Here is a 27792-nt window from a genome sequence, read left to right as displayed (position 1 = left end):
AGAAAAGAAAAAAAATCGCCCTGCAATTTATTTATTCTTGCGTGAACATAGAAAACTTTGGAATACTTTACATCATTGACAAATCAGTAGATTAAAGATGAGGATTAAAACACCAGTACAGAGAGTTCATCCTGCTGATTTCACATGCAAACATGTCCCAGGGTAAATAGCGTCTTTTGTCATTTCCATGTGTTAAAGTAAGCCTGTGTTCTAAATGGAGAATTGCAATATAAAGGATACTCTCAGCGGGGAGACCTTAACAAAAGACGCCGCATTCTGCGAAATGTCCAGCGGTCCTTGTCCCATGCTGAGGACGAAAGGTCAGGACATCTCGACCTCTGCTGCTTTAATTTGGACCATTCTTTGTATATATATATGCCTCACTACATAAAATTAAACATTAGAAAACCTGTCTGTGTTTTTCCAGACATTTTTCTGCACCACTATGCAAACAGTGGAGAGAAACCTTCCGTTTTTGTTATACAGCTTGCACTAAGGCAAAATTTATTTATTTGATTATGGGTTTTACCAAATTCATCCAATCAGCTTATCACTTGATTGAGCAGTGACCTTTGTTTGTGCAAATGCTCCATTTGGTGATTTAATTTGAGATATGTGAAATAAAGTATTCATTAAATATACCGTCCTTCTAATACTGCTTTAGAAATGCGTAATATCAGATGTACCAACACTGAAAACATCAGGACTAAAAAGATCCACTGAATCAAGGCTCCCCTGCATTTCTCTATAATTTGTTGCAGTTTATTGTAAGTCTGTAAAGTTTTAGAATAATTTAACTTGTGGCAAGGCCTTGCCTCAGCTTTGAGTGAAAAATCCAACAGTTTTAGAAATAAGGGATTCATTATCTTTGTGTGTAAAAAGCCTGAGGGCAAAGATTACAAATTTACCTTCACTTAAAGGTCTACGTCCTTAAAATGTCTTAATTCTGAAGCTTGGGTAAAGTCTGAAAGAACAAACTCATGAATGCAAACGGCTAAAACAAGTTTCCTCCACAGAGCGACAGGTCTTGTTACTTCTCTTTAGAGTCTGACGTAGTAACAGAGGTAAGTGAATGAGTCGGGCTGGGATGGGCAGAACGCTCCATAGAAAAACAAGTGTAAGAAGACAAACCTCTAATTGCACAACACCAGCACGTCCTTTATGAGCAAACACAGAGGCAGCATTGCACAGCCTTCATTGTAGGTCTGTGAGTGGAAGTTGAGGCGGAATAAAGAGGGGGTCTTAAAGTGCAGCTGTACTGCTATTCTTTATGTGAAAGTGGTCTGAGATACTGGGCCAAGTTGCATGGAGGCCCTGGAGCGACCTTGGACTTGCTGGAGGAACTGTACCTCCCAACTGGCCTGGGATCATTAGGGGATTCCCCCAGGAGCAGGTAGAGGAAGTTACTGGTGACAGGGAGGACTGAGAAGAATGGATGGATGGAAAGCTTAGTGAGGGTTCATGTGTACATAGCTGGTTGGATGGAAATCGTAAAAACCCATTACTGCTCACTAACTGGACAGTGGTCGCCTATATATGAATCTGTATTATGATTTTTCATGCAAAGATCAATGACTACAGGGTAAATAAAAGAGCTGAAGATCTGCATTATATGTAAAATACTTCTGTTGTTGGAGGATCAAGCATGTTATCCCATATAATTCACACTGAGTTCACATAGTGAACAAAACCACCATTAAAAAGTATCTGGCATTAAACACTGCTTGGCAATCTGGCCTGTGATCGGCCTGTGTGGGAGCATGCTGAGGAACAACACAAACAACACATATACACAATGGAGTTTAACCCATATGGTTTCTGGAGACACATATGTTCAGACCAAAGTCACCAGCAGCAGCAGATCGGAGCTATTTTTAGTAGTTTAGTAGTGTTTTTATCTGAGCTGCAGAGGACTGTTTTTACATTCCACTCAACCCTACCGACCATTTTCTTACACTTTCAGAGCATCTACTGCATGCTCAGGGTATATTTCAATTTTATATAATATTAAGCATGAATTTAATAACATGGGTGATGTAATATGGCATAAAATTACAACAGGGTGAGCAAAACAGGCACGAAAGTAATTACTGATTGGCTACAGCATTAAAAGAATGGACTCCATGAGATCCCTGATGGTGTCCTGTGCTATCCAGCCGGCCTTTGCTTTCCACACACAGCCTGGGACACATTTGGATCTGACCCACCATCACAGCTACCCTGCATTCACACCATTCACAGTCATTCACTTTCTATGGGCAAGAGCGACTAAAGCTACAAAACTTGAGCGACTAAATAAAGTTGAAGACAGTTTAACTTTCTGCAAATAAGTAGTAGTGACACGTTTCAGCTGTAAAACACTGAAAACCAATCAGAATGTAGACGTCCTTCACTCGGGGAACATGCTCTGAAACTACAGAAACTTTCCTACTGTACTTTAGTTCCTATCAAAATGACGTGTGAGAAGTTAATCACTGCTATCGCTGGGCACTCGCCGTTGTATGATCCTACTCTTTTTTTCTTTTAGAGATCATCACAAAACAGCTTTGGCCTGGGACGAGGTGTCATGGGTTGCTGGTTGGCCTGCTGAGTTGACGAAATGTGTGTGAGAATATTTTAAAGTAGGAGGAGCAACACTTGCCTGCTAATCGAGCTCCTAGCATGTTGGTTGTTAATACATATACATATAATACATCTACTGCATGAGTTGACCAAGAGTCTGCTGTGTCTTCATTTGATTCATTTGTTGTTCTCTGTTGAGAAAATGTTCGTTCACTTGATTAAATTCTTGATACTTTTAGTTTTTAAACAGAGGTGAAAGCAAAGGCCGGACAGAACTTTTATATTTTATATTTCTACAGCTTTAGTTGCTCCTGGTGTGAACGCAGGGTTACAGTAAGTGGGGTCCTTGCACTTTCTAACACAGCAACTTCAACAACTGACCCTACACTTGAACAGGTGTCATTGTGCCAAGATAATCAATACTTCTTTCACTCAGCATTTTAACCTCCTTATAGACCCTATTGCGTTGCTCACACTCAATTCTAGTCCAACATCCCTCCATGCACTCATCACTTTTCTCTCACATAATATAAAAAGAGAAGTGGGAGGGGAGTTCTGTGTAATTAACCCACAACATTCACTGTCGACTTCAAAAACCCTCTTTACTTATTCCTTCTTCCGTGCGTGTCTCTATCTCTCTATCTTCTCTTACTGTCTCTCTGAAGTCCAGTTGCCATATCAGACGGGCTAATTAAAGCAGCACGTAATGAGGGAGCATAAGGGAGGAGGAGGAGGAGGAGGTGGGAAAGGGGAGGGTCAGAGAGAAAGACGGAGAAGAAAGGAGTCATGATTCGGAGATGTCAAGTTCCTATCAAAGGGAACTTTCTCTTCAGACACCACGGCTCATTTCTTTCTTCCACTAAACTCTGAGAGCTGTAACATTTTACTTCTTCTTTAGTGTTTGCAGTTAAATAATTCAAACCATAGAGTACAACACAATTCGCACACTATTCGGTCACTATTTCAATAAGAGTATTCTAATAAAGAGTGGCTGCTGATGCCTGTGGGGTGTTAATTAAGACTAAGCATTAAAGCTGGAGTAAAGTAAGGTGCAGCCTAAGGACCTCCCTGGAGAAGCAGAGCCGACGTTTGGAACACATGAATCCAGTCATTTTAAATTAGCTGTGAGAGAAAGGTACCTGGAGGTGGAGGAGGAGGGGTTGATATATTTGAGGATCATTATTAAATAGAAGGTGTAGCTGAAATGTGGTGGTACAGTCGTTCCTGTCTTGGATAGACCTTGACATGAGCTGCATGTTAATGGGAGGTATATACTAAGGAGGACCTGGAGGACCTTGTGACTGTTTTTCATCTCTTTGTAGTTCTTTGGTACCTCTGTATGACCCTTTTGAGTCTCTTTGTAGCTTGTCATCACAGGGAAAACATGGAGGAGGGTTTCCCCGGCCACTGAACTGACAAGGTGGTAAATATATAGATATAATGTATGTGAATGTGTTGTTCGGGGCAGCAACGAAAATGCTGATGTGGTAAATTTGTTTTAGAGATGTACGGTATGTTTGAAGTGAAAGAGTGTGTATGAACCCATCACAATCCTAAACCTGACCAAGCAGTTTTAATGCCTAAAGCTGAGCTGAGCCAGGGTCAATAACACAGTGGAGCCTTTGTATTCATATTGATTTTGTAGTTGTTCTATGTCTTGCTGCAGCCATTGGATCTTTTGTGTCCATTTTGTTTCTCTTTGTAGTCGTGTTTGTGCCCTTTTCATATTCATGTAGAGATGTTAAGGGTCAGTTTGGAGTTGCTTTGTAATTCTTTGCTCTCTTTGTCTCCATGCTGCATCTTTTTGTAGTTGATTCTTTGACCATTTTGTATCTCATTGTTGTGTTCTGCGTCTCTTTGTGCCCCTTAGGACACATTGTGCTCTACATTTGACATTGTTTAGTGTATTTCTTTATGTTTTACATTCCTCTGTAGTGAGTCCATATGATTATACATATATTAATTTATATTTTTATGATTTGTGTTTATGTTTTTTATCATCTGTATCTTTTTATTTCACTGTTTCTGACAGGGTTGTGTGCCTCTTTGCTGTGGGTTTTCAGTGCAGGCATGTGTATCACATCATGGACATGTTGTATCAGCCATCTTTTATCTCTGTTTGGCGATCTCGTTGTCATGGCTCTCGTGTCGTGGTTCCTTGTGTTCTTGCATCTTTGTGTGTTTGTTTCTCTTAGTGATCATCATCAGTAGGCCCTTTTCAGTAATCTACCCGTGGATGTGAACCACAAAGAGGTCCTTTGCGGTCTTGGTTCAAGGGGTGGTGGTGGTGGTGGTGGAGAGGGGGGGACACATCTCTGAGTGATTTTTGACTCAGCCTTGTCTCTGCAGCGTAGCTGATGATGAAATGAATTGAAAGATGAGGGACTGACAAAGAACGACGGAGTTATGAGAGGCATAGAAGAAGAACAAGACAAAGACAGGAGACTCATGGAGAAGAAAAAAAAAACGGAGGATGTTATTCCTGCATCATTACTTCACCCGCTATTCTCCTTCTAGTCTCATCTTCTCTTTTTATTATTGTTCGCACTTCCTCTTATCTTTTCTTTCTATTATTCATCCTCTTCCCTTCTCTATCATTAGTTTTTATCTCTCTGTCTCTCGCTTTCTGTTGTTCAGACACTCAGACAAATGAGCCATGAAATATTCGCCATCAAGAAAGAGAGACTTGTATGTGTGGGTGTGTGTGCGTGGGCGTGTATCTATGTGTGTGTGTGAGTGGGTGGCAGACTGCTCACATGCGTGTGTGCATGTGCGTGTTCATGCTGACTTTGAAGTGTATCAGGTCTTCTAGCCACTCTGGAAGGGAGCCCACCTGCGTTCGATCCGACTTTTGTGATCCAAAAAATGATTTGGCAGGCAGGAAATCAAATTGGACGCTGAAAATTGTGAAATCACTGGCTGCTGCACAGCTGACCAGCCAAGGAGAAAGGATGTTTCATGGAGATCTCAGCCAGGAATCTCACAAACAAATTCAACAAATTAAAGTACAAGGCAGAAAAACATCCACTTTATATATATATATATATATATACTGTCACTCATCATGTTTGTGATTTATTATTAACATCAGTTCCTGGTCATCTTTGGGTGATTTTGTAAAAGTTCAAAGGTTAAGCATCAAGACATATTACATACATAATTATTACTTTATCCATGACCTCCAAATAACCAAATTAGTGCTTAGTGCTGAGATATTATTGCTGCTCGTTAATGGCTCCTACAGTTTGTTCCAGAGACCTGTTGATGTGGTTACAATTACCTGGTTCCTGACAGAGGTCAATCAAAGATCTAAATGAGTTAATGTCCCATTAAGACAATTAGGTTAATTTGCAGTAATTAACCAGTCCCCGCAGGGACAAAAGCACAGGAGTGAGCCAGAGGACAGCAGTCCAGATAAACACTGTAGAAAAACAGCCTGACAACTCCACAAACTTTGACTCATCAACAGGGAAAAAATGACTGAAAACTGTAGCTAGAGATGGACTTGATATGTATCATCTACATTAGTATAGTATAAACTACTATATTGAAATGTGGTCAGGAGTTTGAATGCGTTTGTGGCGCGACCTCACTCCAGATCTTACTCACCCTCGTCCTCTTTACTCACTGTGATGTAAAATATGAAAATAATTCTGGACACTAAGCCAGAGGCTCTGCCATATGTCTGATCTCTGGTATCTTTAGGCTTAGACGCAGTATGGATGTGATGAAGTCCATTTAATGAACTACAAGTCACAGGCTCACTGTATCACTGCGGTCTGCTCCTGCACTTCTGATTGCTGCTCTTCAGCTCATCATAAGACAAATCCTGCTCCCGCTCTCTCTTCATTTGTCATCAAAATTGCAGGAACAGGATCCTTTTCAGCCACCAGCTGTGCATGTTTTACAAAAACGTTTTTCTTTGTCGTCATGTCATCATAATAATTGTATGGATGTCACGTTTGTTCTGGTTGAGTAGTTTCCCTTCAAAAAGTGGAGTGTCTCACACACACTCACACACTTTCCTCAATGTTCACACTGACTATTCTCACACAGCAACAAGAACAAAAACACCTATGTTATGACTTAGGCACCTTCACACATTAGTCTCAACACATCTATAACAAGACCCTTTGCTATGTATGTAGCTTAGCTCGTAAGTATACTGATGGGTTTTACAGCCTGTGAGCTGACATACATGGTCATACGTGGCACAGGTGCTGTACTTCTGATGTTGGAGAATTAGTAGCCATCTGAGGTATTCTCTGTCTATGAGTTGTTATTGCATGATTCTGACAGGGTGTTTTTCCACTCGGCTGCTGGTGTGAACAGAGTGAACCCTCAGACTGATGTATATTTGCTGGAGTGCAGTCAACTCCGACACCAATAAAAGCCAATGACTCCTGAAATTACAGAAAATATAATTTGAGCGGAGATGAAAACCGACAAAGACAAAGGAAGTCATGTCAGAGGTTATTACTCTCATTTTCAGTCTCTGCTTGATAAGGTGCAGGAAAAGACCATCATTTTCTTGGTTGCCATGGTGATGAATCCTAAGATCATTGGACCATTTTAGTTTGCACTTATACACATGACCACAGGAGGGACTCAAATACCTCTGTTGTTGTTTTTCTGGCAAGGATGCGCCGTGTCACACAATAAAACACAAGAACTGTGATGCTGCAGTTCTACTAGTGACCACTTGAGGCTGGCTCCAAAAGTGAGTCACTCCAAAAGAGCTCCAGGTTAAAATGAAAACAAAACAACAACAACAAAAAACCCAGCAGAAATGTTTATGGGTAATTATCTTATTCATGTTAGGGGGTGAACTTTTTTATACATTTTTGTTTTTATAGAAATGTTTGTCCCACCCATCTGTATAAACCAGGAGACAGAGAGAAAATCAGGCATACCAAGATGGTAATGGTCAGAGCTACCATACTGAGCTTGGTGCATGGTTATTATTATGCTACGTTACATTAGCCAGCATTTAGAAAAGAAAAGAAAAAAAATCGCATAATGTATTCTAACACTCCTGGCCATGCACAAACACACTGCACACATGATCATAGTTGTTTTGCAAGTCAAAATACATCAAGGCATCTCTGTTAAAAATGCTGTGGGTTAATGTGATGACCCACTTTCACCTCCTGTAAATCCACAGCAAAAGAAACAGTTAAAGTAACATATTTACTGCTGCTTATAAGTAAATACATAAATAAATATATTGGCCCTGAGGTCTTATTCGCACAGATAGTTTGTTTCAGAGAGGATAGGTCTAACCCCCCACTGTCACACACACTCCTCTAGTGCTGGTGTCAGCAACAGAATCCAACAACATAAAAAGAGTCCAGAGAAAACCTCAGTGCAGCACGGTGAGCAGGCGCAGCGCAGATACACGCAGTCAGCTCGGGGCGGCTCAGCCTTTATAGTGCTGGTGCTGCCTGGGCCGGAGCAGCAGCAGCAGCAGCACTCTGTTTGTTCAGTCCCACAGTGCACAAACTCTGGCTCTACCAGCACACTTTCACTCTGACAACATGTTCTAAAATGTGAAGTGATCCCGGAGGTCCACCGCTCATACAAAGCAGGAAGTTGTTTTGGCTAACTGAAATGCAGCAGCTCCAACAGCTGAGTGAGCAGGAGTGTGTGATCCCCCAGAGGCAAAGCCTTGAAAAACAGCCAAACATTTCCTCCGTTGCTCTTCTGACATTAAATCACATCAGTGGGTAGCACAAGAAAAATAAATTACACACAATGTAGTGATAAAAGGAGCATTATTATGCTGATACACTGAATAATACATAAAAAAAAACAAGAATAAAGAGCATCCATTCACCTTTGTCCTTTTTTTCTTTCATATAAATTAGATTTTAAATATTTGAAATGTTGGTATGAAGTCCTGATTGGCAACAGTGATTAAACATTTAGATAATCACAACAATCTCTACACAATTCGAATAATTCTTACAGAAAAAACTTGCTTGTATGTGAATTATGTTAATTAATCGTCCCACTGTTGTTCTTCAGTTACTATGGAGACACTAACGTGTTTGTTGGCTGCTCATCCACCAACCTAAACCTGCATGTCTGCTACATAAACCATCTAATCTAGGGCTACGGTGGGGACCTGGTTTACTCACCATCCCATCTAGTGGTACAGAGTGGTACTGCGTTATCGTACAGTGTGCGGCTATCTAACTGTAACCATGTATGCATTTTTTTTTCAGTTAACAGTTTTAAAATTGAAATTACATCTCTCCCACACAACCAAATGTCTGTTTGGTCACAGTAACTGTATTCACTGTAATCTCTGTGTAACAAATGCAGTTCTTAACTCCAAATACGTCCTACTTTAATTATTTGCTCAACAGAGAACAGGAAGGGTCACTCTGTTCTCGACCCATGTCATATTTCCAGTGAACAAGAGGCTTTATTTTAAACAGACCGTATTCACTTATTTCTAATAGAAAAATTAGGGCAATAAAAAATGTTTTTCTTTGTAGTTTTTTAACATTTACTGTAGACAAAATGAAATGCTCTAGCTTAGAGGGCTTAGAGTCAGTTGCATGTGGCAGTCTGGATGTCCTCACATCTAGGGGACCAAAATAAACAACTTTATAGTATGTATAAATAACTTTATAATTTGTAAACTATATTACAATACAATACAATATAATATAGTTTTTTCCTTTTATCGGAGTTGAGTGGTACATTAGGTAAAACAGTGCAGGCCCACTTTGCTTTCTTTCCTTTTCAATTAGAAGAATGCACTCTGCATTTTGATTATGTGGATCCAGTTGGCCTCACACACACACACACAGCATACATATGCATGCACACACACAACTCTCATTTAATTTCACTCGATTCCTCTTTTAATTTAAACCTTTATTATCCCAGAAGGGATTTTTTTGTTGTTTGTTTGTTTCTTTACGATGAAAAACATACAATAATAATAAAACTGATTAAACACGCAATAAAAAACAGAGAAAATTATGACTGCGTGTTAAAAAAACTCCATATCTCTGGGGTCAATAGCTCCATATAGTCAAATAAAAAGTTCATTATAGGTTAAAAAAAGTGCCATTCTTCTGCAGATAAAAGCTGTTTTATCTGCAAATGAAGCAGTTAAACTGCAGAGGTGATAAAGCACCCCATATTTTTTTTGTTTTGTTGAATTTTTGGCAGAGGACTCCTCATGCAGTTACAGTAGAGTACAGATTCTATGTGTTTGTACTGATGTCAAACAGTTGAGTCTGTGTAGATTTAGGGGTCTTTACCTTGTCTTTTTTTTAGGGTAACACAGACATGATGAATATGTCACGCCACGAGCAGCACAAAGTGATCAACAGAAAGTCTGTGCCCATTTTCTGATATATAAAAAAAACAGCTATCTACATTTCTGCTGTGGGTCGTCATTAGTGCTATAAGAAAGTACAAGTTTGGAGAAAGAACATAACCCTGAGGGAGACAGAGGAAAAGATATCTGTCAGTAAGAAAAGTCATTTTCAAGAGCTTGCTCAGTGAGCATGTGAGGCCAGGGACAAAAAAAAAAGCTGCACTTCACACTTCAGACTTATCAAGCCTGTTACAAGACATCGAAAATCAAATTAGTCACAGCCGACAGCTTTGTCTCAGCAAAAATAACACTTCAAGATACTGAGGGGAGCCATTGTAGATGATTTGATGCCTTTTTCACCCTTTAATCTTTTTAAAAAAGTAAAAACTATGAAACAACTGCGTCATAATAAGAGGCACTCTTCTCTTGGGGTGTTCATAATCAGCTCTGCAGCCCTGAGAGGCCTCTTTTTAGCGTTGTGGCCAACAAAGAGATCAGAAGATAAATCAACGCACAATCAGCTAAAGAATAACATTGTTTTCCTCAATAATTTAGGCAAATAGTGGACTTACAAGCACGTCTCTACCAGGAAAACACAACATTACATGAATATTTCACACATTTCAACACTCACCATGAAGGCAGCCAAAAATGGAACGATGTGGTGGGATGCCCAGCACATGATGCAGGTCAACACATTTAAGTGAGGGGAAATCATATAAATTCTACAGAAAAATACAGAGATTAAAAATTGACTTGACTTCCGTTCAACTGATTTTTCTCAAAGTGACCTTAACGATGAACTAAAACGATAAACTTCTTTTGTTTGACTCACTAATCTCTTCAGCACTGCAGTCTCAAAGAGTTCAAACTGTGAGATGGAGGTGGAGGTGAATGGAGCTGCTATATATATATATATATATATATATATATATATATATATCTATACTGTATATATATATATTTTCCCTCCACACTTAAGCCCTGTGGTACAAAGTGAGCCTGTAAAATGCAGTATGAACTTTGGAGGTTCATTTTTTCGCCTCACAGCTGTGCGTCTGAACGTCCGTCCTGTGGGTTTTGAAAAATTCATTCACAGTATGGGTTGGGCAATTTCCTAAACTCTTGCACAAAACTCTCCTTTAGCCAAAGCACAAAAATAAATAAAAGCCAGAATGAGATCTTCACAGAAAAAGCAGGACAATGCGTCTGTTATTTTGTGGACCAAAAGCTTCTAAACTGTAATGTGTTTTAATTTGAGCAGCGATTTCCAAGCTATCCAGTAAGCCATGTTTAATGGACATGGAGACCCATCTTCAGTGGGCTAATGCAAGCCAACGACATCTTTAATGACATAATGCAAACCAATGCCGTCTTTGATTAAATAATGCAAATGTAATGTTTCGTTCTGTAATAGAATAATGTAACATAAATTCGTTACTTAATGGAATTATGGTAGCTGCAGTGATCGCTTGTCTGAAGAGCTAATGCTGACTGAAGGAGGAGATCCCTGCGGTAATGGCCGAGGACGGCGACCGTTAGGGGGACGATGAGGGATTATTTAAGGAGGTTGTCTGTGTTTCCCCCTCTGCCTCTGTCACCGCCTTCCTGTTTGTCTCCATCTGTCCTCCATCACATTTTCAGTCTGTCTTGCTCGGCCCCTCCTCTCCCCTCAGCTCTCTCTCTTAATGGTCGCAGAGTTCAGGAAGCTTCTTCTACAAAAAAGTTGTGCAAGTGTGATGTGGAGTGCACACACACACAGAGCTCAGACCTCCACTGAAGGTCGTGTCACAGATTGAATTTTCCCTACATTTAAAGATAAATCAATCTTCCATTAATGGAGAAATTGTGTGTGCATGTGTGTGTGTGTGTGTGTGTGTCTGGGTGTGAAAATCCTGCATTACAACTGTGAATGTGTACATGAGTTTAAGACACATTGCTGTATTAAAAGCCATGGATGTACTCTGGTTTGCAGAAATTGTTTGTGTGTCGGGGAGTGTGTGTGTGTGTGTGTGTGTTCACTCAGACACTCAGATTGCTGATCAATAGCTGTGATTGAAGGGCCCATTAGCCATCGGAAGCAATAGAGACGGCATCACTCCACATGACAAACTCTACTATGGGGACACACACACACACACGTGCAGGGGCACACACGCTCTCCACATGGCAGGTAACAAATTAAAAGCTTGAGTGTGATGAATTTACATTCCCATAAACACATTATACAAGCTATACGGGCTGTGAGTGTTGTTCACTGCTACCATACACACACACTTTGTTTTCATTGAGACCAACAGTGTGACAAAGTCATGATTTATAATTACAAAAAGAAGTTGTGAAAGGTGCTTTCCTGCCTTTATTGGATCAGCAGTAAGTCACATTTTATTCCCCCCTCTCTGAACGTAAAGGTCTGCTTTCATGTCCGGCTGAATGCTTCTTCCTGGTGATAAAGAAAATAGAAGCAATCTAAAAAGGAAACAAAACATATCTTCCCTGTGACATTCCTGTTTAGTTTTCCATTCAGTGATTTCATAAAGAGAAACATATTTAAATCCTTTACTTGCAAAGGTAATAATACAAAATGAAACACCATATAAATTCCTTTGTAGATGTAATGGTTCAGACTCAAAGAACGTGACATGCCTGCATGCTTTTGTTGAGCTATTGATAACATGGTACCACACAGCAACTCCCAAGACTGAGAGATGAACCCAAAAAACTGCAGTTCTGTGAATGGCCACTTGGGGCTGCCTCCAAAAAAATGATTACAGATTTTCTTTCATATCAACTGTGGGAGGTGAATTTTTTTTAATATGATTCATGGACTCAGGTGCTGCCAAGTAGACAAACATTCTATCCATACTTTTATCTATTGTATTACTTTGTGACCTGATATAATTCTCTGTAGCAGGATTCTACAGTGGAAATAATTCTCTCCACCTCCATTTCTCTCTTTCTCTGTAGGAGGAGGGGGACTCCAGGTTTTACTGTGAGCTGTGCGATAAGCAGTATGTGAGACACCAGCAGTACGACAACCACATCAACTCCTACGACCACCACCACAAGCAGGTGAGTCACTCCGTCTTTAACAAGGCACCCAGAGGTCTGGTTTATCCTCCTGCACAACACCTTAAACCTTCTTGACCAAGGTCATGGATCTATTACATCCCTGCGCCGCAACCAGCACTCGACTCTAGTTTCAGACACACAACACGACACGGGCTGCGGTCGGGTGAAATCCCACTAACACATGATAATATCCATTGTCATGGCAACTGAAAAGTGCACTTCTCCTGATTGATTTGATGATGGTATCAGTAGACAAACACTGACAGCTATATTGGCAGTGTTGTTTAAAGGTACATTTCTATGAAGGTGTTTGTGGTAAATTACAGAGGAGTGTGGCCTGTTTACAATTACTTCCGTAAAACAGCTAGTGCATTCAGTTACTGAAAAATAGGCCTAATAGGCTAATATTAAGCTAATGGCTAATAGACTGAAAAAAGTATGTCCACCCATACTGTCATGTGCATGGGGTAAAATCAGTGTGATTGAAATGATGGTTTTCCTTCATTGTAATTATGTTTCCATGTTAAAATGCCCACACAGGTGTTTTACCAGTTTGACATATTAATAAAAGGCTATGGAAGGATATATGTAATCTAGGCCCCACACAGAGACGAAAATGGTCGTATCCTCTAAAGTTTTGTATCGTTAAGGCGTTTCATCCACACGGAGGCGGCGCTTCAGAGGTGCGAAAACGACATCTTTCCAAAACAGGTCCCAGGGTGGATTAGTTTGAAAACGCTGTTTCCGCCCAAAATGCTACTTCTCTGAAACGATGACGCCACAGCTCCACCTCCCCCTCAACCCACATGCGCTCACTCCCGACAACAACAAACTACTAAACTTGTTTTTGCTTTTAACAGCGAAACCATTTCCTGAAACAACGCCGTCTCCATGTGGACGAGGCTTTGTAAGACTTCAAGAAATCTAGACTGATTAAACACTGGGATAGAATAGGTTAAGCTGGATCCCTTTCCACCCCTTTGGGTGTGCTTTTATATGGTTTGACTAATAACACGCACACGACACAACTCCCTCCCTCTCCTGACTTACTCTTGGGGGGGAACAACAACAACAACAACAACAACAACAAAATCAGTGTGTTGGAGTCAAAGGAATATGCAAATATTTAAAGTACCTGCAAATAAAAGACATTTTCATTAAAGACTGAAATCTAGTGGTGGACTCTTGGAATTACTTGAAGTAGTACATGGAGCAGCTGTAACATATTTAACTGTTTAAAAAAAAGGTACTTGGGTTGTGGAGATTTGCTACAGAATATGTTTAAAATTCTGATAATTAAAAGGAGACTAATGGGAAATCAGTCATACTAATATTTTTACATGCTGTTTGGTAAGAAGCTCTGCCCTGATTGGAAAGAGATACCAGAGAGAAACGTTCCCAGAAACTTTCTGCTCTGAAACAAAAGTACCTAAAATCAATTAGCCCAGTTCTTAACCCCTCTGGTGTCTCTCGACAGCAGTGCATGTGTTCAGAACTTTGGTTTGTTGCTTCAGGCAATGGGGTAAAGTTTAAAGTTTAGATAAATAAATAAATAAATAAACTACATCTTTTATGTATTTGAATTAAAAAAAGAAGTTAGAAATGAAATAACATGCTATGCTCATAACCATTAATGATATCAAATGTAATTACAGATACATGGTTCATTGTGTCATACAGTACTGAATTTATATTTAAATGTGTTTGCATTGATCAACGGTGGAGCAATGGTTGAGTAATTGAATAGTAACTAAACACAGCAGAGCTTAGGCTATATTGTTCATCCTATAACAGCAATATTTCTCTCAAAGGTGTGTAAGATTATTGTGTGCGACCGTGCAAATCAATAAATACAACTGCTTTGTGGCCATATTGAATTTTTTAAACTGATTTTTTTTTTGCAGAAATCTGATTAAATAACACGACTAGTGAGATATTTAATTTGCTGGATGTGCCAAAAAACTAATACGCTCGTCTTGTTTTTGACCGTTAACTATTGATTTTCCAGAGTATGTGTAACCAGTGTAATAATAAAATAAAACACAGTGTTGTTATATCGGGTTCATACTTATCACAGCCCATGAGAAAGACGATAAAAACCAAACTATTTGAAGACTTTCGCTCATTTTCGTAAATCTATACAGCATCATCATATTAGTGTAAAATCAATACTACACACACAGGTTATCAGCGGTGTGCTCATAATTGGAGACTTGTCTGCATTGCTGCAACAATCCTCTGCCTCTAATCATTTTTTCCTCCTTTCATCCTAACATAAAGAAGAAGAGTTTGAGTTTCCGTGGTGGAGGACAGCGACTGAGAACTTGCAGCTGTTTACAAAATTATAGGTGCTGGGAGGAATGCATTTGCTGCAATTATCATTTGTTCACTTTGCAAGCAATGAAAGAGGCATAATATTTTTCACAGTTAGCTGGGTGTCAGAGTTATTAGGTTTCCCTGAGAATGCAGAGCATTTAGGGCATATTGTTCGAGACTGCAACACTTGCAGGAAATGGATTTTTCGGCAGTAATATTCAGAGGGCTCACACACACACACACACACACACACACACACACACACACACGGAGCTAAGCTGTCCGTCTTTTGGTTCACGGTCAGTCACGGTCCCATCATCTTTTCGGAAATGAAGTGGTTTTGCAGAAAGGCTATACGTCACCGCCATTTGATGTCTGCTGGTGGAACGGATGCAACGAGTCAGGTTGAGAAATGCACAGTTTATCCTACATTATGCTGCTTAAAGAGGTTTTTTTCTTCTTCATCTTCCTTGCTGAAGGTATAATGTATGCGGTGAGATGTGTTAAGTAGTAGGAAAGTGACACATCATTTGCGGTGTTAGCTCCAGTACGTTGGATCTAAGAAGAAACAATATATATATATGAGGTGAAAATGGCATCTCTCACTGTGTTTACATCTGTTGGTGTAATGATGGAACACTTCAAATTATGCATGTATTACGTTCCATGTTGAGTTTTTGTCCAGTGATTCATTTTATTAGGGACATTTTCACAAATGTGACCCTGGATCATGGATGAATACTTAGTACAGGGCCAGGGACCGAACATATCAAGGGCCAAATCCTCTTTCAGTGATTTTCCAAATCCATAAAACACTTCATATCCACAGTGCTCAACAGTGATCTAACATTCTTTATTCCCATGAATACTTACATGGACAGCTGCATAGTAAACGCCACACAAAACCCTACAGTATAGACTTACAATATAATTAACGAAGCTCTTTAATTTGCTACACAGGGGGAGGGTCTGTTTAAGTGCCCATGGCTCATTCGTTTCATGTTAAGTCAACACACACGGCAGTATTGTCACATCTCACTGTTATAGCTCTACAAACATATATTACTGTTTAAGTCCATGCGGCTGAAGTGTCAGCTCGATATAAAATATGAATGAAGTGAATTATTTGGTGACTACACACTTTGCATTATCTTGCCAACTCAAAAAAATATTGTTTATCACCTCAATCCTGGCTCCAAAAATGAGTCAATCCCCCAAAGACCTCCATGTTAAAAGTGTCCAGCAGAAATAAACGTGTTTACAGCCTGGGACAGAGTCTCTGTAGATAATGTCCCCCCTATTCATGATAACTGTATTGTATTTTTACCTTATCAATAGCTGCTTTTACATCTGTTCAGGCCGCCTGTGCATAATATTTTTCCCATTTTTTCATGTTAGGCAGGCTCAGGTGCTGCCAACATAGCATACTGATGTGTTACTTCATCATTTACAACCTATGGTCACTACCAAACACACCCACAACTGCCGGCACACACACACACACACACAAGCTTAAAGCCTGGCACAACATGTGAGCGTGTGATTTCACACATGAGAAGCTACTTTGCAAAGTAAAGGTGAGTTTAAGATGTACACAGCGTTCTGAAGAGGAGAGCTGATGGATAGTGGCAGTGGGCAGCATTACATAAATAGAGTGTGTATCAATATTGTGATTAATGACACTTTACTATGACAACAAGTAGAAGCAAATGTAGAGTCAAAGCTGCTGAAACCATCTGGATTTCCTTGTATTATTGACATCAGCACGTCAGAGTCGTGTCGATCAATTATAACTGCGGCTGTGTAGCATAAAAATAACACTTTAAATGACATTTAAAGAAAGGTCATACAGCATTTACACCATGTCTGATATTTTCTCTGATCAATTATTAAACACAGATTTGGCTTGTCCAAAATTATATTTCATAAATATCCAGTGAACAAATATAAAGTGAGCCGTTCCCACATTTATATGTTATGCCCACTTCTGGTTTGGTCACAGAGGTGTTGACTCATCTCTGTAGTTATTTTTAAACTCGTAGTTTGTGTTGTTCTTGCTTTGGATTACAGTGATGTTTCCTGTCAGTTTGTCCACCTCTCACACTGTATGTATGCTCTTTCTATGAAATGCCGAGGATACATAACAAACCCCAGTGCATCCGTCTTCCAGGCTGTCTCAGTGTCCCTCTGTGTTTTATCTGTCCGCCTATTTCTGTCTGATTGTCTATTTGTCAGTTATTCTGCCTGCCTCGCCGACTGTCTGTCTGTTGTCATCTGTCTTTCTGCGATGCAAAGCCACCAGGATATTATTATATTATTATTTGTGACACACACATACACACGCAAACAAATCACACATCAGTATCTCCGGTTTGCAGACAGCTTGCAGACAGAGCTCAGTAAGTGAATTAAGCTGGTCTGGACTGTACTAAAGCTGACACTGGCTGACTTAGTAAGCACATATAAATACATACAAACTGACACACACACGCACTTTATACTTACACACAGAGCAGATAAAGAATTGCAGAGCAGACAGACGCCCACATGCATCAACAGAACCGTATTTAGGTTCAAATCAGTTTAATGTTTTACCAGCCTGACCTCTCGCATCACCTTGTTAAAATAATACAACTACTAAAAAAATCAAACCTCTGTTTGTCCTGCAGCGTCTGAAGGAGCTGAAACAGAGGGAGTTCTACAGAGCGCTGGCCTGCAGGAGGCAGAGGAGGCGCAGGGAGGAGAGGAAGGAGGAGAGAGCACGAAGGAGAACCCACCAGCATGAAGAGAGGAGGACAGGAGAGTGGTGAGTGATTAGCAGGATTTCTCATGTTAGCTCCTATTTGCATTTTATAGAACTTCAAAAATCAAATCAATGTGCACATTATTGATCTGTACAGACGTTTTGATGGAAAAAAGAAAAAATAAGAGAGGATTTTCTCTTCAAGGACTTTTTTCTTTTGCATGTGCCCCTTATACTCAAGCAGCTTCAGACATGGAACTATGGCAACAAAAGAGACAAACATACAGTACAAGGGAGGGAGTTTCAATGGCAGTAAATGTTCATGCGTCAGTCAGAAACCAACACTAATATTGTTTATCTACTGCATGTTTAAAGCATAAATAAAACACTATCCAAACTGACCACCTCACAGTCAGCAATCTGACACGTCACAGCAGGAAAATCAGCCGCAAACAATGCCGTTAATAATATTCACAGGTCCCAGTAGGCCATTATTAAGGTGTTCAATAAACCAAAGCAGCTACATGGAGATTGTCCATGGTGTCCATGGATGGATTCCTGAGCAGACTCCGACCCTGAGGACCAAAGCGTCCCTGTGAGGTACAGCCTGGCAGGCAGTCATGATTGGAAGTCAATATAACTTGGCTGACAGTGGGTTTTTGGAGCTGATGCTGATTTGTAGCCAGTTTTTTAGGTTCAGGGTCATTACAGTTGCATTGTGATGTAATAATGATGACATCAACCGTCCAGAAAGGTATGTTAAAAACTACTTAGCGACTTCATGAAGATTCCGCCAGGAGTACTACTCCTCTTTTTCCTGAAGTTACCTCCCAGCCTGCACTATTCTGCAATATGTATAAAGATATAGTTGATCTACACATATATTATTATTTCTGTTTCACTGCAGTGCATTATGCCCATCAGACTGCATGAGTAATCTGCTACAGGAACATTTTTCCTTGTTGTTGTTTTTCAGCACTACTTTACAGCAGTGTGTTAATATTGCCGGCCCGTATCAGTCATGTGTGTCAGTGGGAAGCTCCGGCATCTGGGACTTTCTAGTGGGCTGCCAAACAGTGTTTTACGCTCACGTGCTGTTTGTCTTTAAAAGAAATAAATAAATAAATCTGTAAGACAAACGATAAACAAACAGTGAGGTCCAAAAACAGATGATGTGGATTTGGCCGCTTCTTGCTGAAAGCATGGTTGTGAAGGAGGGTTAAACTGGCAAGCTGCCACACAGAGAAGCTTGTTTCTTAAAATACATGCAATAGCACATCAATACACAATTTGAGCTCAAAGCTGTAAGTCACAACCTGAGGACGCCCCTGCGAAGACAGCGTACATCTCCGCCAGAAAATAGCGCCCGCAGACACGATCAAACGTCAAATGCGCTCACTAAAAGTTTTCTGCGTGATTGAAAAGCTTTTCATGAACCGAGGAACATGTTTGTTTTCGCTCTATTTTACATGAGTAAAAATAAAACAGGAATGAGAGCTCACTAACTAGCTCCTTGGTGACAATAAGCGTTGGCACAGCAACCAATAAAAAGCATCTTGTAGAGCTTAAATGGGGATTTTTCAGCATGGCGATGAAGTGTTTCTGACCAATCACGTTTTGTACAACTGAGCCCACTCGCTGCACACAGAATCGTGTATCGGTATCGGCTGTCACTGCCATTTTCAGATTTGCAACAATGCAGTTTGGCTCCTGGCAGGGAGGGAGAGAGAGAGAGCGAGAGAGAGAGAGAGGGAGGAGAAGCGTGGCCAAATTGATTTTCAGCTGGATTTCAGCTCGACTCTCCTCTTGTCCTCCTCAACATTCGTCTCGTATCTTCATCTTTCTTGGGGTTCTTTCCACATTTATATTAAGTGTCCTCACTATTGTCCTATGCTCTCTGCTTTGCCCCCTTTTGGCTTCACTCATTTCTATCTGTCATTTCTCTTCTGCTTTTTTCCATCTTCACCATCTTCCTCCTCTGCCCTCTCCACAGCGCTCCGGGTTCTGGTCCCATGTTCCGCTCCACCACTGTTGCGGTTGAGCCAGCCAGTCAGTCAATCAGACCAGAGTTTGTGCAGAGCTGGGCTGATATGCATCCAAGCAGCGCCACGCTGGGAACAAGTAAGAGCTCTTATCCACTTAAAAAGGCATGTACTGTGCTGCGTAAATACTTTATGAGTATGTGTTTGGTTTTGGTGATGAGGATATCACTCTTGATACGGAAGGATTAAACAGAGTGTGGTCTGCTGTGTGGAAATGCTGAAACATCCTCATCGACTTCGGAAAAGACATTAACAGCTCGATATCTCTGCATAAGTTGTGAAGTAACACACACACAGTGGAGGTCATAGGAAGAGGTGCGACACGGCATAAGAGAAAATGTGCTAGGGGCAATAGGGGCAGAATGAAAACTCCTTTGAAACCAGTGATTTTGGTGAAACCTCGGGGACTGGAAGTACACATGGACAAAGGTGTTTCTCTGCCCGGAGTTCAACTTAAGAAAATGACACACAAATTCCTGCTGTTGAAAATGGAGGAGTCTTCTTTAATCTTGAAAGGCAGCAGGATCATAGTGAGATTTTTATTTCAACATTTCTACTAAGTGATATTTTTCTAGTCAATATAAGAAGAATTGTTAAAAGTCATTGCATCCACACACAAAAAACATGTGTCAGACATCAGATGATGGCAGACTGAATATTATCATAGTGTAACACAGTTTTACTCGACGAAGTTAAATCAACAGCTTAACATTTAACCCTTCACAAACTGCCAGACAGCCAGATACATAAAAATATTACTTTGAAGTTATACTTTCCAGGAAAATCTGTCATTCAGCGTGAATTTTCTCTGAATCACGAGGTGATATCTGATTTCCTTAGTCCATCTCATGTGGATTAGATGCATTTTTAAGAAATACAGAAAGCGTAACATGGACTATGGGAGCAGCCTTCCTGTGAGGAAAGAAAACAATCAATTGTCACCCTGTCTGTTCTAAAAACAGATCAGTTTCGTACCCACTAAAGTTTTCTTTTCTCATTTTAAAGTTGAACCCGGCATAAAAGTTCAGCAACAACAGTTCAATTGAACCTCTCCGAGTGCTAAATGCATTTAGAAAAGGAGCAGTAAAAAAGGCTTCCCTTCGAAAACTTAAATAAAATATTTAACAAATGGGGTTTCTGGTGTGGGAAGAAGGCACTTTATGGATTACTTCTAAAGTTATGAGTCATCTTAAAAACTTCACTCAGGAAATTATTGTCTAAATTCAGCATTCACCAGACCAAGGTACAGATAGACCGATGTCTGTCTGCTCCAAAGTGGTCGCACAAAAATGGTTATTACATGTTGAAATAAAAGCTTTAATCTATTTTTTCCTCTAAGAGAGACACACATTCAACTCTGTGCTTATATTTTTCCTTAAGTCCATCCCACACTCATAAATCACAGTCAGATGTGTTGAAAGCAACAAAAGAGTAATGGTGAGGAGCCAGAACGCTGAATAAATGCATAAGGAGCTTACTGTATGGGAAGTCTTAAAAAAATGAATGCTATTCTTCTACATGTTTCCCTTCCTACTCTGCTCTTTATAGTCAGGTTAGGCAGTTAATCCCGTTATAGTCGGCATGTAAATGTAACCAGTGTCAGCTCTTGTAATTCATCTGGCTCTCTCTTCAATCTAGAAGCTGAAACCTCTCGGATCCAGCCCTTCCTTCCGCTGGACCCCACACTGGAAACCCTGAGCAACGCACAGTGGGCCTGCAACAAAATGGACACAAGTGCCCGTGCTGCTGATACCCCCATCCTCAACAACCCCCATCTGGACTACAATCACCTGAACAGCTCTATCAAAAGCAGCCCTGTTAACAAGCTCCCATGGGCTCAGTGTTATTTAAACAACCCCATTACACCTAATAACATGCCAACATCTGCCACCAACCTAGCCCCTACTTCCTCCATCTTCAACAAAACTACTGCCCCCGGCTTCACCACACCCACCATTACTAACACCGCCGGCATCAACAGTAGCAGAGCAGCGCGCGGAGCTTCAGACGTCCAATCCAGAGTCCGCCCCGTGTCCTTCTCGCTGCCCAAAAGGAGCTGCGTCCTCCTGCACCAATCGGCAGCCGTCTTCATCCAAGCCGGACAGGGCTCAGATGTGTCAGGGAAGCAGGAGGCCAAAAATCTGGGAGAGAAAGCTGCAGATCAGCAGCTCAAATCTCCACAATCTGCAGATGAGGGTGTTGTAAGTGTGGATCACTGGGATACTGGAAACCAGTGCAGTTTGGACAGCAAAGCTGCAATCCAGCACTCTAAAGCTGGAGCCATTGTGTCTACTGAGAGAGGAACTGCGGGATTCTGTGGGCCTGAAGCCCAGGTTCCTTTATGTAATCGCAATGTGATCGGAGTTGAGGACTCGATTATCAGTGGGAAAGGAGCCCAGCTCTCCTTATGCAAGGACAATGGGACTGGAGCTGAAGTTGGCAGCGTAAGTGGGACTGGAGCTCATTTTTATTTAAACAGCGGGAGTTCTGACAGTGTAAGCCCAGATTCAGCTTGCAGAAATCATACATCCCAAGAGCTGACAGGTACAAAAGAAACTACAAAACCAGTTTCTAGTGATTTAAATGAGACCAAAGAGTCTTCAACTCAAACACAGCCCAAAGAATCAAACTCATCTCTGTCCACTGAGGCTAAAGAATCAACTCCGGCGCCTCGGAGTCGTCCCAAAGAGCCATTCTGTCAAGTCCTGAGCCGAGATGGTAGCAGGGTTCTCCTCTGGCCGACAGAGATGGTCAGCTACACCAAGACTTCGCCCTCCATTTCTTACAGCGTCAATCCTCTCCTGTATGACTTCAGAGCTCACAACAGGGCCAGGGAAGGGGGTGAAGAAAAGAAAGAAGGGCTGGTGGAAAGGAGGGAGAGAATAAAGCCATCTGTGATCAAACAACCCGACTGCCAACAGAGGCAGGAAGATACAGAGGGAGGAAGGGAGGTGAAGATAGATGAAAGGGAAGAAGACGAAGGAGGACTGGCAGGAAATCCTATGGAACTTGTAGCCCATTGTAGCGGCAGCGCCGCAGTTCCGGATCGCTCGGGCTGCCATGATGAAAGCGCTTTAAAATTTGTTCCCGTTTCCGTGGAGTGCCATCACACACCGACGCTAGGCCTTCAGAACGCAGGGAGGAGGAGGAGGAAGAGGAGAGGAGGGGTGAGGAGAGGAATGAGAAAGAGGGGTAGGAGGAAAAGAGGAGAAGAGGCTAATAGAAAAGACTCAGAAAGGGGAAGACGAATAATAAGTGCTCTTTGTGCGAATCAGATATTTGAAGGGAAAGGAGACGAGAGGCTGAAAAGAGAGGGCACGGCAAAAGAGGAGAGCAGAGAAAAAGGGCTATTAAGTAATCTTGCAGCACATCGGCTGGTAGGAGGGAAAGAAAAGAGGATGAGGGGAGAGGAGAGAAGGATAAGAGAAGATCAGACGGAACGAGAGAGGGCAGGTAGAAATGACGAGAAGAGAGGAGAGCTATTAAGTAATCTTCCTGTGAATCGGTGTAATCGGTGTAACCAGCTGTGTCTGCAGGTGAAAAGGGAGGCCAGCCAGCATCAATCCCAGCAATCAGCCTCCGGGTGGGGCCAGGGGCTCAGAAAGCTCCACTGCAGGGGTGCAGCATGTAACTCAGTGATTAGCCCCGTCCCTGGGTCCTATACAGAGATGCCATGCTGTCCTGCAATTACACCTGATCCTGCTCAGAATGACAGAGAAACGGGGGCGATGCACAAAAATACACAAGCAGGTAGGGAGGACGGGCAGGGAGATGAAGAGCAGAGGAATCTGAGGAAGACGGATATAACAGCTGCTCGGGATGCGAAAGAAAACGTGTGCAACCTAGCGATTAGCAGTGTTCCTTTACCCTGTCGAGACGCAGCAGAAATTTGTCTTGTTCCTGAAGCTCACAGAGAAACAGCATGCGATCCAGCGATTAGCCTTGTCCCTGCTCCCTTTAGAGAAACAGCGTGTAGTCAAAGACAAACAATAGTGGCAGGACACAGCAGTCCCGTGTTAGGGCCGACCCCACGCTGCTCCTCACAACAGACAGATACAGAGCTGAGAATTAGATCAGCCTGTGCAGACATGACCCTGTCTGCACAGGCTGACGCGCTTTCGGAAGAAGTGATGCAGAATGGAGCAGCAGCAGCAGCCAGCCAGAGGAAGAGAGGTCTGCCGGAAACTGATTCAACGCCGAGGAAGAAACGGAAAAGGGGAAGGAGGCAGACGAGGAGAGTCGTCGGCGGTGCGGCCTCTGATGGCGTGGGCGAGGCCTCTTGCCCTCAGGACCTCACAGAGACACCTGAACCCCACGAGAACGGGACACTGTCAGACAGTGGCAGCACTCCTGAGTGCTGTAGCACTCCCGACACATTCACCGACAACTGCAGCTGTGATGACGTAAAAGGCAGCACAGGAGGCGAGGAAAAGGCGACGTGCAGTGGACAGACACCTCTCAGTGACTGTCCCGCCTGTGACACACCAACAGACCACAGTCAGGCTGATGAGAAGGACCACAAAGGAAATGATACTATGATTTGTAATGCTGTTAGTGACATTTGTTCTCATCTGACGGAGGACTGTCTTAGAACGAACGCCACAGACACACGTGTGGATGCACTGTCTGAAGGCTCTCTTACCTGTAGCACTAATGACGCTCACGCTGACCATTGTCAAGGTAAAAACAAGCACACAAAGGATGCAAGAGTCTCCAGTGAAAGCCAATGTAATAATGACTGCGATTACAACCAGATAAATAAGAGTGTCCAGAGCGAGGAGGATAAACCGCAGTGCCTCACTCCACACAAAAACAACCTCTCTGATTCGGGAATTGATTACAGAACCTGCAGTGGTATTCATCAGAGAGACAGGAACGGAGGTGGCGGTATTGACAGCGGTCAGTGTGATCATTTTAACAGTAATCATGTCGATGATTGTAATCACTGTGGTAATGCTGTTGATAACAATAGCACCAAAACTGAAGATGCTGCACTTCTGAGGGAGCGGAGGAAGCAGGAGGAGGAGGAGGAGGAGGTGGTGAAGCAGCTGGAGAGGAAGATTCTACAGGAGGAGTGGGAGAAAGAGTGGGTGAGGAGGAAGGAGAAAGAAAGACAAAGGAGGAAGGAGATAGATTTTGAACATCTTTACCCAGAGAAGTTGACTCACTTCGCTCATCACCTCCCCCCGCCGTGCATCCCCCTCCACGCTCCTCTCCTCCTCCCGCCATCCCTCTCCTCATCCTCCTCCTCCTCATTCTCCTTCCATCACACCATCATCCAACATCACCTCTCTCTCCTTCCGCCTCCATCGCACCTCCCCGTCACGTCCTACCCTCACCTTCTTCCCTCTTTCTCCCCACATCTTTCCCCTCTCACGCTTAATCCACCTCCCGCTCCTCCACCGCCGCCTCTCCCTGCTCCGCCTTTCTATGCTTCTTCCCCAATCCCTCTCCTAGAAGCTCCTGGTCCGTACCCGTTAGCGGCGGCGTTCCATCCTCCCTCTCTGTACCCCCCTCCTCATCATCATCATCACCGAGCGGTCCTTCCCTTACAGGTGTTGTTCTAAAAAAGTACATTTTCCCAAGCTGGGCGAGAGCAGCTTTTTATGCGTCATCGCCCGCAGCTGAGGATGAAATGTGGGTGGGGTTGGGGGGGGATAACAATTTCAGGAACACTTAAGTAGAAAAACAAAACTTCTCTTTCTTAAAGCCGAACCTCCGGTAAAAACCTCATCACCCCGTTTCCAAAGACTCCGGCACTGATTCACACATCTGAGAGAGAAAGAAAAGACGGCTAATTATCTTCATCAGCCGCAATCCCCGCTCGGAATGAGCCTCAGGTGTGCAGCCAGCGGGATCGTGGTGGGGATACACAGCTGGGCTCGTTTCCCTCTGCAAAAATCAGTCAACGCTGCTGTTTTGCATTTTAAACCAATCATTTGCTTGATTTTTTTTTCTTCTGGGAGGGATTGGGGGGGGGGGGTGCTTTAAAGGACAAATTCACCCAGATATCTTCAATCTGTGCTAATAAATGCAGGATTTCTTTTCCCTCACCCCCCCGAGAGCTTTCGCTGCAGTCGATGATTCACACTAATCTTGAACTTGTGGCTCTCAGCTGCTGGTCATACAGAACTGATGACCTGCATGACTAGGCCAGAAGTCTGTTTTCTTAAAGAAAAGATCAGAATATTAATATTAAACACACTCCTGCTACTTCAACCCGGACGCCTCTAGAATGTACAAATTCAAAACAATAAATCAATTTGTCTCTGCTTTCAGTTGTGCTGCGTTCACTTACCGAAATTGGAAGCTAATGGCAGCTTTAACTGTGAGCTACAGCTAAATAAACTACAGTATTAAAGGGCAACTCTGCTAATTTTACACATCAAAGTTTGTTTACAGGTCTTGGGGAGTTGCCCTTGAGTCAGCGTTAGTTGAGAGTGAGCAATATGTGTGTGTGTATGAAGTTAGAAAGAACTGAGCTTATCACAAAAAATATGTAGCATGTTCCTTCTCTCTGCTTAAGGCTAGAAGCCCAAGGCTACATTACCTACAAACATAGCATATCCAAACATCTGATTGTACATTCTGCACTAAAAAGGCTGCATTATTGCAATTATAAGGATGAAAATGCATGATGTCTTTGGTGTTCGTGTAGCTTTAAATTAGCTTTCAAGCCCAATTTTCTGAAGATTTTTTTTAAATACACTGAACTGCAAGAAAACCCAGTAAAGTACACTTTAAGTACATACTATTGTTGTGCATCAGTGTTTTTACTGCAAGCGGACCATCTCCTGCAGTGTTATCTTCAGCGTGCGAGTGCTGAGCGTCAGAACAAAATGTTGAGTTTAGAAATAAGCCTTTGCTCTTTTGATTCTGATGAACTGACTCCAGCGTCTGACCTTTTACACTTGACGTTTTAGACTTAGATTTTCTGCCATCTCACTCCACCCTAGCTGCACTAAAAATATCCCAGAGTGCTGGATAACTTCAGTGACTCACCCTATTTAGGGCTGAAAACACAAAAGTGGGTGATTTTGTCCCAGCGAGACTGAGAGCAGCCATGAGATGTAGGAAGATATGAGGTTTTGATTGTCAGATAATCGCAGAACAAGCATTTTTTCTTTTATTTTAGCTCCCCTCCTGTTTCTGTTGTCGGTCATTGGCTGCTTGTTGCAGTTTGACAGGTGATTTTCCAGTCTGTGGTCCGTGACAAAACAATTCAAGTGCAGTCACATCCTTTCATTCAAGTTCAAAGTCTTCTATCTGCGCAGTCCCTCAGGGTGGATTTCTCCTTTAAAGCTAAAGGGTTATAACAAAAGCCACATATGAGTAAGTGTGGATCCGCTTTTATTCTTCCAATCTCCCTCGTTTGAGCGTTAATTCTCTCTGCAGAAGAAATCCGTCACAATTAACAACAGGCAGCTGCGGCACACCTTCATAAATGCTGACAGCGTTATGCTCAGGCTTTTCAGAGGTGTGAACGGTAAAGGAGTAACGATGTGAGACGAGCAGAGTAACTCCCTCACTTCCATAGTTTTCCTCCCACTCCTCTGAAGTTGAACATCTGTCTGCGATCGCTTTGGGCCATGACTGGCAGTGCCTATCCATCTGAAGATTACTCCGGTGTAGGCAGCAATTGCAAACAAACAAAAACAAACAACAATGCGCATGGAAATTAAACTACGAGAAGCAGTTTTTCCGCGAGCGGGTCAGAA

At 42.1% G+C, this 27792-nt stretch overlaps 1 protein-coding gene across 1 annotated transcript in view; it reads left to right on the top strand.

Moving 5' to 3' along the window:
• The window catches only part of LOC114447628 (G patch domain-containing protein 8-like), a 46868-nt gene extending 19288 nt beyond the window's left edge, over positions 1-27580 (top strand). The window contains exons 2-8 of the mRNA XM_028424016.1: positions 12869-12973; positions 17959-18095; positions 20026-20153; positions 21713-23241; positions 24181-24616; positions 24723-24754; positions 27470-27580. Of these exons, the coding sequence (XP_028279817.1) occupies positions 12869-12973; positions 17959-18095; positions 20026-20153; positions 21713-23241; positions 24181-24616; positions 24723-24754; positions 27470-27580 (2478 nt within the window). The remainder of the gene's footprint in view (positions 1-12868; positions 12974-17958; positions 18096-20025; positions 20154-21712; positions 23242-24180; positions 24617-24722; positions 24755-27469) is intronic.
• Positions 27581-27792: the final 212 nt, after the last annotated feature.

This window comes from Parambassis ranga, chromosome 15 (assembly GCF_900634625.1).
Source record: "Parambassis ranga chromosome 15, fParRan2.1, whole genome shotgun sequence".
Classification (NCBI taxonomy): domain Eukaryota; kingdom Metazoa; phylum Chordata; class Actinopteri; family Ambassidae; genus Parambassis; species Parambassis ranga.
This window is presented reverse-complemented; position numbering and strand designations above follow the sequence as displayed.